Below are 9,925 nucleotides of genomic sequence, written 5' to 3' on the forward strand. Positions count from 1 at the left end.
TAATTCTAAAATTTAGGCCAAAATGGTCAATTTTAAACCTGGGTTAAAAATATAAATTTTGGATTAAATTTATAATAAATTTTAAAATCTGGATGAAAAATATAATTTTTGAAAGTTAGACAAAGATAAATTAAATTCGATTACTAGTTTTTAAAACTTAATTGAGTTAAAAAAATATAAGACTAAATCTACGACCCTAATGAAACTTTACTGCAGTTTTCAATAATAAAGTTAAAAGTTTTATGCTGCGCGTTAAAAATTTGCTTGTTACGATTTATTTTAGTTTCCCGTCCAGATACCTCTCGCCGAATCCTGACCCAAATCAATTGGCACGCATAATTTCTCACACACTCAAAACCCTAAACCGCCGACTCCATCCGTTCCCGTGACGCTAGTTGCCGATTTGCAGGTATTGGTACCTCCATCAATCTCTCCTCTTCTTCCTGTATTTAATTAGTTACAGATCGAAACCTATGAAACATCTCGTTTATCCTATTCGTTTACCGAACGATTGGTTTTAACTCTTTCTCATAAGATTTGAATCTTGTAAATTTTTATTCTTATAACTGTCGTTTGTTTCTCTCGATTTTCTGTAAGAATTTACATATCATCGTGCAGATTTAGGTTTACTGGGATTTTCTATACGTTTGTCAGTGAGATAAGAAGATGGCGTCAAAATTTTGGAGTAATCAGGTTTGTTTTTTAGCCTTCAATGATAAATACAGATCAATTGAAACTTTATTCGTTACATTCGCGAACCAGATTATGCACAAATCAAGAGAATTTAACGGAGTTCTAACTTTCTATTTATTAAGAGCAATTGTTTAGATATGCTAAAGAGGATTCGTGTTCTAATTTTTGTCTACATCAATAGGCTGACAGCGAGACTGAGTCTGAAGTGAGTGATTATGAACAAGACGATGTTAATGAAGGACAGGAAGATGCTACCAATGCACCTGATAGGAACAAATACCTTGACACTGGGGACAGCGACAGTGATGATTCAGACATGCACAAGCGTGTTATCAAGTCTGCAAAAGACAAACGCTTTGAGGAGTTGTCTACCACCATTGATCAGATGAAGAACGCAATGAAGATCAATGATTGGGTCAACTTGCAGGAGAATTTTGACAAGATTAACAGGCAGCTTGAGAAGGTCATGAGGGTGACAGAATCCGATAGGGTCCCCAACAATTATGTCAAGGCGTTAGTGATGCTTGAAGACTTCTTGAATCAAGCCATGGCAAATAAGGAAGCAAAGAAGAAGATGAGTAGCAGCAATGCAAAGGCATTGAATGCAATGAGACAGAAGTTGAAGAAGAACAATAAGCAGTACGAGGATTTGATCAATAAATGTAGAGAAAATCCTGAAAGCTTTGAGGATCAAGAGGAAGCTGAAGAGCCTTCAGAAGATGAAGATGAAGATGATACTGGTTCAGAGATTGATGACCCAACAAAGTCAGGGACAGAGTCAGAAGGCGAGTCAGATGACAATGAACATGATGAAGACATGGATGAAAACCAACCTGGTTGGGAGAGAATGATGAACAAGAAAGATAAGCTAATGGAGAAACAGTTTAAAGATCCAAGCCAAGTGACTTGGGATATAGTCAACAAGAAGTTCAAAGAAGTTGTTGCAGCTCGTGGTAGAAAGGGGACAGGAAGGCTCGAGCTTGTTGAACAGTTGACTTTCTTGACCAAAGTGGCTAAAACTCCTGCTCAAAAGCTAGAGATCCTGTTCAGTGTTGTGTCTGCACAGTTTGATGTCAACCCAGGTCTCAGTGGACACATGCCTATAAATGTCTGGAAGAAATGTGTTCAAAACATGCTTGTGATACTTGATATCCTTGAGCAATATCCAAACATTCTTGTTGATGATTCTGTGGAGCCTGATGAGAACGAAACCCAAAAAGGAGCAGACTTTAAGGATACTATCCGCATATGGGGAAACCTAGCAGCTTTTCTTGAAAAAGTCGATGTTGAATTCTTCAAAAGTCTACAATGCATTGATCCTCACACACGTGAGTATGTAGAAAGGCTTCAAGATGAACCCTTGTTTTTTGTCCTTGCCCAAAATGTCCAGGCGTATCTTGAACGTGTTGGGGATTACAAAGCTGCAGCTAAAGTAGCTCTAAAGCTTGTTGAGCTTGTGTATTACAAACCCCAAGAAGTATATGGTGCAATGAGGAATTTGGCTGAGCAGTCAGAGGATAAAGGAGAAGAATCAGGGGCTGAAACAAAGGAGGAAAGCCGGGGCCCACCTGCTTTTGTGAACACTCCCGAGATTGTCCCTAGGAAACCTAGTTTTCCAGATAGTAGCAGGGCGTTGATGGATATTTTGGTGTCTCTTATATACAAACATGGTGATGAAAGAACCAAGGCTCGTGCAATGCTTTGTGATATTTATCACCATGCAATTCTGGATGAGTTTTCTACATCACGTGACTTGTTGCTAATGAGTCATTTACAGGATAATGTTCAGCATATGGATATTTCAACTCAGATACTTTTCAACAGGTCTATGGCTCAGCTTGGTCTGTGTGCTTTTAGGGCTGGACTTATTGCTGAAGGACATGGATGTCTTTCTGAGTTGTATTCTGGTGGTAGGGTTAAGGAGCTTCTTGCACAAGGTGTCTCTCAAAGTCGCTATCATGAGAAGACTCCTGAACAGGTAACTTTGACTTGAAATAAACTGCATCACCTTCATTTAGTTAACTATGTCAAGTTACTATTAAGTCCTTTCTTTATTAAGTAAGAAAGAAACACCCATATTATATATAGCTTGCTGTATTCGTGTTGCCTTTGTTAGACAAACCTTTATAGGGCTGTTTTTTGATGACAAGGGCATTTACGTCCTTTTCACACAAACGAGAGATTGAGAGCAAATCACTGTCCCACCTTTGCTTTGTCTTTTTGGGTTGGAGAAAAAAAAAGTTGCAATTTTTGTTTCATTGATAGTCTGTCTCAATCCCAGTCCAATGCAAGTCAAACACAATATAACTTGTTCTGAATAATAAACGGGGCCTTTGGCCCCGTTTATCATACAGGACAGACAGAACATGTTGTAATTTGTTTGATTTGTATTGGACTGGGATTGAGACAGACTGTCAATGAAACAAAAGTTGCAACTTTTTTTTCTCCAACCCAAAAAGACGAAGCAAAGGTGGGACAGTGATTTGCTCTCAATTTCTCGTTTGTGTGAAAAGGACGTAAATGCCCTTGTCATTGAAAAAAAAGCCCTAGAAAACACAAGATAGATATTTAGTATTTGAAGGTAATGATTTGTGCAGGAACGGTTGGAAAGAAGAAGGCAGATGCCATACCACATGCACATCAATCTGGAACTCCTGGAAGCGGTCCATTTAATCTGTGCCATGCTCTTGGAGGTCCCGAACATGGCGGCAAACAGCCATGACGCAAGGCGGAAAGTCATCAGCAAGACTCTCCGGCGGTTGCTGGAGGTGTCTGACCGCCAGACTTTCACCGGACCGCCAGAGAACGTGCGGGACCACGTCATGGCCGCCACAAGAGCCCTCAGCAAGGGTGATTTCCAGAAATCTTTCGAAGTCATTAACTCCCTGGATGTCTGGAAGCTTCTTAGAAACCGCGAAAGCGTCCTTGAAATGCTAAAAAACAAAATCAAAGAAGAAGCTCTCAGGACTTACCTTTTCACCTACTCGGCATCCTACGAGACAATAAAGTTAGAACAGCTGGCAAAGATGTTTGACCTTTCAGAAAGTCAAACTCATTGTATTGTTAGTAAAATGATGATTGGGGAGGAGCTTCATGCCAGCTGGGACCAGCCGACACGGTGCATTGTGTTCCATGAGGTTGAGCACAGTCGATTACAAGGTCTTGCTTTCCAGTTGACTGAGAAGCTATCGGTTCTTGCTGAGAGCAATGAGCGGGCAGTGGAGGCCAGGCTTGGTGGTGGTGGGTTAGACGGTCTGCCGTCCAGGCGGCGGGAAGGCGGTCAGGACTATGCGGCGGCTGCTGGCGGTGCAAAGTGGCAGGATAATAACATGGGTTACTCGCAAGGGCGGCGATATGGTCAGGGTCAAGGTCAAGGTCAAGGTCAAGGTCAGTATCAGAGGGATCGGGCGGGTCAGTCGAGAGGCGGATATCAGAGCATGAGGTATCAGGATACGGCGTATGGCGGTGCTGGGCGGGGCTATGGTGGTTCTTCCGCTAGGGGAGGTCAGATGGACGGGTCTAACCGTATGGTGAGTCTAAACAGGGGGGCTCGGGCTTAGTGAAGTGAAATCTTTATTTATGTTGGGTGGGGGGCATGCATGTCTTTTCCTCTCTTTTTGTCTTAATTTTGTTTTTCTTGGTGTTGGTGTTTGGACATGGTTGTTGTTTCTATTGCTTCATTTGAGTGAGGACAATGCACATGAGTTAATAATTTTGTCTACCATAACTTGTTAAATTATTACTCATTCAACAACTTTTATCATGTCATTATAGTTGCTTATATTTATTTAGTATTAAGCTACTTGGTGCAAGTTTTGTGGTAGCCTTTTTGGTTCAGTTCCTATTGAGTGTTATGCAAAAATTGCAACACAAGAACTGTAATTATAGCTTCATGTTTGATATAACTTGCATAAAATGTTATGGTGTGTGATGGTGTACGGAGACACTGATTGGGGGGATAACCACGTTTTTTCCTAAACCAAGAAACATAACCAAAGGTTATCTACTCTGCAATGCTCGTGGAGACCTACAGACGGTGGTAATTTGTAGTTGACTTTTTTGTGATCATAAAATTTGTAAAACTAAAACCTAATTGATGAACTATTTTGTGTTAGAATTACCCTTCTTTAAGCAAATTTTTACTTGTCAAAGTGATAAGAGTTTATATATTATTTTTTCTCGCTTATGTGTTTTTATGGCATACTTACTTTAGAAGGTTGTTTTAACTATGTAATTATTTGAGCTGCCTTCGTGGACTGAAGTTCTTTGCTGAGGGTTTTCAGACTATTACTACATACAGAGAATCAAGTTTTCGTTTTTTTTGGAGGTGGATGTTGGGCTATGTTTCTTGCTCATCATTCTCTAAAGAACAACTCTATTGAGATCACAACTCTAAAAAGACAACTTGGGTTCTTCAAGTTTACAACGATCAGTTTTGTGTCATGTCTGTCAATCTTTAAATATTGTTTTAATGGATCAATTGAGTGAAGCTGATGGAGAGAGTGAATCGTCACCAACTACTAGAATTCATCGTGTTCAGTTCAATCTCTTCCTTTAGGCTTTTACATATCCATTAAAAAAGAGGGATTGTAGTTGCAAGTTATATCAACCTATTGACTGGATTGGAAAAAAGAGGGATTCTAGTTGTAAGATATCTAATGAAACCGTCGCTGGAATTGAGATCTTATTCAAAGAGAAAGATCTCAAATATCTGGAGTTTTTCTTTGTATATTATAGGGATGATCCGATCCGCAAGGACCATGATTGGGAATTGTTTGATCGTCTTTCTCTGAGGAAGAGGCAAAATAGAATCAACTAGAATCAACTTGAATTTGGTAACTTATATTTTTATGTAAATCATAAGTCATATCTATTTTCACAAACCTAGTGAATTTGTATTATTTACACTTTAAGAGTAAAAAAAAATGGAAACCATTACGGAAACTACTTATTTCACGAGATTAAGAAGTGGATAAACAACATTTCACCACCCACCCAACCGAGTATTAAGTAATAACTAATATATATATATATATATATCTATATATTAGTTGCAACCATTCAAATACTTTAATGTCTAAACTTGAATTAGCAAGTAAACCACAAATATATATGCCTCATACGTTCAATACCAAATATCGAACCTTACTCTTAGGATATTTAATATGATAGGTCTTTTAGAGTAGTACTAATCAGACATTCATTCATCCTTCAAGTTTATTGGTGTACTTATCCATCAATTGAGTCAGCACAGCATCAAACCCTTTCTCCAGTTCAATCTCCTCTTTCCAATGCCTGCTCTTCATTTCAGTCCTCTGCTCTTCAAGAGCTTTCATCAGCTTCTCCCTCTCTTCCTCAAATTCCTTCATTGCCTCAAGCTTCTCATCCCTGTGTGTTTGTGTTCATTCATATTATAACATTACTCTTTCTTTTTCTCTACCCAATGAAAGAAACAAAAAACCACAAGTAAGTATGTTGATACCTCTTCTGAGGATCCACCACAGAATAAGATTGCTCAACTTTCATCCGCTCTTCCTTCTGTAGCTTATCAAACTTCCCTTCTTTTGCATTCCTAGCATCATGGATTATCTTCAGCTGATCTTTAAAGAACTGCTCTTGATAATCCATCTGAACAAAAAAGATGAAAAAATTTATATCATTTTATCCAGATAACATTAATATTTTAATAAACACAAGTTACCTCTTCCTTGTTTTGTTCATGGTAGCGTTGTGTTCTCTCCCTCACAATCCGATTCTCTTCTTCAGTCTTCCTCAGCCTCTGAGTCACAAAATCAAACGACTCTTCAAGTGCTTTCGAATGCTTTTGTTCTTTAGCAATTTTGTTCTTATAATAATTCAGTTGTTGATTGTCTTCATTCATTTGCTTCAACTGGTTCACAACTCTTTCTTGGTAAGAAACCAACTCAAACTTCAGCTTCGATTTCCCTAAACAAATCACAAACAGCATGCATGTAAGCATGTTCACAACCATGGAATGGAATTGACAAAAGAATGGAATTGGAAAAGTGAATTCAACAGACCTTGGCAATGCTGATTGAAGAAATCCAAATCTCTTTTTGTTGCCAGGTAGCCATACAGCTGTCGCTTGCCACCTGGATAAAACAGAATCCGGCGATGATCCCACGCATCTCGGTCAGTACCCTGATGTTCAAAATGCTTGCTCAGCCTTTCAGCTTCTGTGTACCCCACTGCAGAGGATTCAAATATCAGAACACTCATTCCTCTATGCCCTTTTGGCCCATAAGAATGTCGCGCCCTCACAGCTTCATATGACCCAAAGTAATCAAGAAGCTCCTGATTCCCCATCCCAAGCCACTGAGTCACAATGGTTTGTGTCAGTTTACATAAACTGATTAAACTTTAAAGCAAGTGAAGATAATGTATATCATATAACATACCTTTTCATTCTCATCTTGTTCAAGTTGTGTATTCATGATGACAACCATTGGAGGCCACACTATTTCCTTATCTTTCACAACTTCATTGAGACCTTTCCATTGACCATATGACTCACCAGCTGCTACCACTGCAGCTCCCCTTCTACGCAACTCTTCCTCCAAAATTTCAGCTAGATCACGATGAATCTTGACTCTTTTTGACCCTTTTGTTTTTGCATGTGTCACGAGAGAAGGAAGGCTGCGATACCAGTCAATAGCACCTGGACCATTTTGACATGCGGGGCAATGCCATTGTCTGGTTGGCTCGTTGATTTGCTCCACAGTCAAACTGTCCAGAGTTTCGAAAAAGTCGGAATACCATTTGTTCTTCTTTCGGACCTCATGGGTTCTTGGGGTTTCATCTGAATCATACTCATCAGTCAAAAGAACATCATCATCATCATCAGATCCATCAATCTCTCCAATGTCATTGTGGTCTTCAACATCTTCCTGGATAACAACTTCTGGAGCATTCTCTCTCCTCCCAGTGTCATTTCCCAATTGCCATGCATTGGCTGGCCTAGCATTCCAATTCCATCCACTCTGAAGAGGTGGAGGAATTGCATTTGAAGCACCATTGTAGTTGTAGTTGCTACCACCACCACCACCGCCACCACCTCTGCCGCCTGTTTGAGCTGCTGCCCATGTGTTGTTTGGAGCCCTGGCCTGACCGTTTCCCCGGCCACCAGTTCTTTGGGTATCAGGTTGACCTTGACCCCATGCATTGGGTTTGGGAGTCTGAGCAGCCCACTGTTTGGAAGAAGCACCATTTCCAGTTTTGTTCTTGTTCTTTTTGGAGATGACCTCCCAACTTCCATCCTGGTTTGGATCCAGGTTCACATCTTGGACTGCTTGATTCAATTGATCAACATCATAGCTAGAACCACTGGCTATGTTTTTACCCTTGGATGAAGGCTTGTTGCCATCGCCTCTGTTAGACTGACCACCACCTCTTTTGGAACTCATCTGCAACACAAAAGATATCACTCTTATATAATCTGTGAGTTAACTCAAAATCATTGGTCCACTGATTTATTGATCATCAGTTGATGAGTGATTTTGGAAAGAAATATAACAGAAATGAAAAAACAACAGAAATATCAGTAGAAGTCTCATTTGACTGTGAATCAATGATCGGATGAGAAATGACAATGTTAATGTGTTATAGGTGTCATTAATCTTACTTAGAAACCAAGATTATACCGCGAATGAACGGATTAAGATAGAACTTCTAACTTCTGTTGATGTACTTCTCAAACCCTAATGTTGGATAAAATCACGAAAACCGAATAACACGGCAATTATCACTGAAAGCGCAGGATTTACCGATGTACTCCTCAAACCCTAATGTTTGATTCGGTTTATACAACTTTTGATTTGTGGTTACTTGTCGTCGAACTAAAAAACCGTAATCAGGGTTTTCAATGCGAGCATTTTTCAAACACCAAGATCGATATTTCCGTCAGAGACAAGGCTTGAAGTAAAAAATATAAAGATCAAACGAATATAGTGTTCGTATACTATAAATGAAGTAGAAACTTAGAGACGAAGATAATCCAAAAAAAACACAGAGATACGACACTGAGGCATCAGCAAATTATTTGAAAAAAACAAGCAAACGACGATTTAAGCACATAACACTACCTGATGGAGATACAGTGTATCCCGGTAGGAAATGGCGGTGAAACGAAGTAAAATCGAAGGAGTAACAAAACGTTTGATGGATACGCGCCGCCGTGAAAAGAGGGTTAAGAGAGAGTAGCGCAATGAATTGCTCAAGAATGACGGAGTGAGTGACCTATATTTATTGTCTATGCCCACGAGTGAGTGCCGTTTAATAAATGGTTAAAAGGAAAAAAGACGCTATAGATATTTTTCGGAGGTAGATTTTAAAATTATGCATCAAAATCCAAAATTTCGGTTATAGACATGCAATAAGTGGAGCATTTCTCTATGGGTTCCGCGGACCGACAAAAACTTCAAGGATCGACGAAATCTCCACGGATCAATGAATTTGGTACGATAGCGTTCAGACAAAAAATGCTACGCAGAGCTACCTCTACGGAGACATTAAACTCTCCGCAGAGTGATGGTTTTGACGTTCATTAAAGCTCCCGTAGAGGTTGTGACGAAGGCTCCGCAGAGGCGTTAACCTCTCCACGGAATAGGTGGTTAGACGGGTATTAACGATGGTTTTTTGTGGTATAAAGATTTTTTTTTATCTATTTTCAAAAATTCATCACTTGTAGGGATGAAATTTATTTCAAATAAAATATGAGTTTTGATGTTTTATGTACCCGGGGGGGGGGGGGGGGGGGACATTTGATTTATGAAATTAACAGCTACGTTAGAACAAAGTTTAACAACTTAGGTTTACTACTTCCGCCTAATTTTAACAGTTGAATATTGTTTGATTTGGTTAAAACTAAGACTAATACGTTTAATAGTAATATATCATTGTCATTTCGACACCTGATTCATGGGTATGTTATGAATATTATAGACGAAGCAGATATTTATCAACTCAGAAACGTATTTGGAGGTGTTTGAGGGATGGGTCGAACAAACAGAAACGGTTGACAAGATTGTATCATACAATGTTGACAACATTGTATCGGATAATGTTGAAGAGTGTCCACAAGAAGAATTGTGATAGTGAATACGGTGGAAGAAGAAAATTTATATGAGTTTGGAAGACTGGGTGACAAAACTTTGTCAGACGATGAAGAATCAAATAAAGGTTGGTCAGAAGATGAGTTCACACACGGAAAAAA

The 9,925-nt window shown here is 39.3% G+C and overlaps 2 protein-coding genes across 4 annotated transcripts; one reads left to right on the forward strand and one right to left on the reverse strand.

The window, feature by feature from the left end:
* The first annotated feature begins 253 nt into the window (after window positions 1-253).
* Window positions 254-4,447, forward strand: LOC145053408 (eukaryotic translation initiation factor 3 subunit C-like). The gene is made up of 4 exons (XM_079001446.1): window positions 254-409; window positions 619-693; window positions 875-2,671; window positions 3,291-4,447. The coding sequence occupies exons 2-4, from the start codon at window positions 667-669 to the stop codon at window positions 4,251-4,253; spliced, it is 2,787 nt and encodes a 928-aa protein (XP_078857572.1). The 5' UTR covers window positions 254-409; window positions 619-666; the 3' UTR covers window positions 4,254-4,447.
* A 1,312-nt stretch (window positions 4,448-5,759) lies between these two features.
* On the reverse strand, window positions 5,760-8,956 carry SGS3 (XS domain-containing protein / XS zinc finger domain-containing protein-like protein). Of its 3 annotated transcripts, none has more exons than XM_079001447.1 (6): window positions 8,796-8,956; window positions 7,113-8,117; window positions 6,735-7,029; window positions 6,395-6,639; window positions 6,176-6,321; window positions 5,760-6,081 (listed from the first exon to the last, which is right to left on the reverse strand). In XM_079001447.1, exons 2-6 carry the CDS (start codon window positions 8,115-8,117, stop codon window positions 5,898-5,900), a joined length of 1,875 nt encoding a protein of 624 aa, XP_078857573.1. In that variant the 5' UTR covers window positions 8,796-8,956; the 3' UTR covers window positions 5,760-5,897. The 3 variants fall into 3 exon arrangements, with proteins under 3 accessions (XP_078857573.1, XP_078857575.1, XP_078857574.1); XM_079001449.1 differs by lacking the exon at window positions 8,796-8,956 and adding an exon at window positions 8,355-8,734; XM_079001448.1 differs by lacking the exon at window positions 8,796-8,956 and adding an exon at window positions 8,336-8,734.
* Between the last annotated feature and the right edge of the window lie 969 nt (window positions 8,957-9,925).

This window comes from Lactuca serriola, chromosome 5 (genome assembly GCF_051521515.1).
Source record: "Lactuca serriola cultivar US96UC23 chromosome 5, Lser_US96UC23_V15, whole genome shotgun sequence".
Lineage (NCBI taxonomy): Eukaryota > Viridiplantae > Streptophyta > Magnoliopsida > Asterales > Asteraceae > Lactuca > Lactuca serriola.

Bases quoted from the DNA above. Each gene is read 5' to 3' on its own strand.
- SGS3 (XM_079001447.1), bottom strand. From the start codon at position 8,117: ATGAGTTCCAAAAGAGGTGGTGGTCAGTCTAACAGAGGCGATGGCAAC. The intron at 6,322-6,394 runs GTAACTTGTGTT...TTTTTTGTTCAG, and splicing joins ATGAACAAAACAAGGAAGAG to ATGGATTATCAAGAGCAGTT. The intron at 6,082-6,175 runs GTATCAACATAC...ACAAACACACAG, and splicing joins GTGGTGGATCCTCAGAAGAG to GGATGAGAAGCTTGAGGCAA.
- LOC145053408 (XM_079001446.1), top strand. From the start codon at position 667: ATGGCGTCAAAATTTTGGAGTAATCAG. The intron at 694-874 runs GTTTGTTTTTTA...CTACATCAATAG, and splicing joins CAAAATTTTGGAGTAATCAG to GCTGACAGCGAGACTGAGTC. The intron at 2,672-3,290 runs GTAACTTTGACT...TGATTTGTGCAG, and splicing joins ATGAGAAGACTCCTGAACAG to GAACGGTTGGAAAGAAGAAG.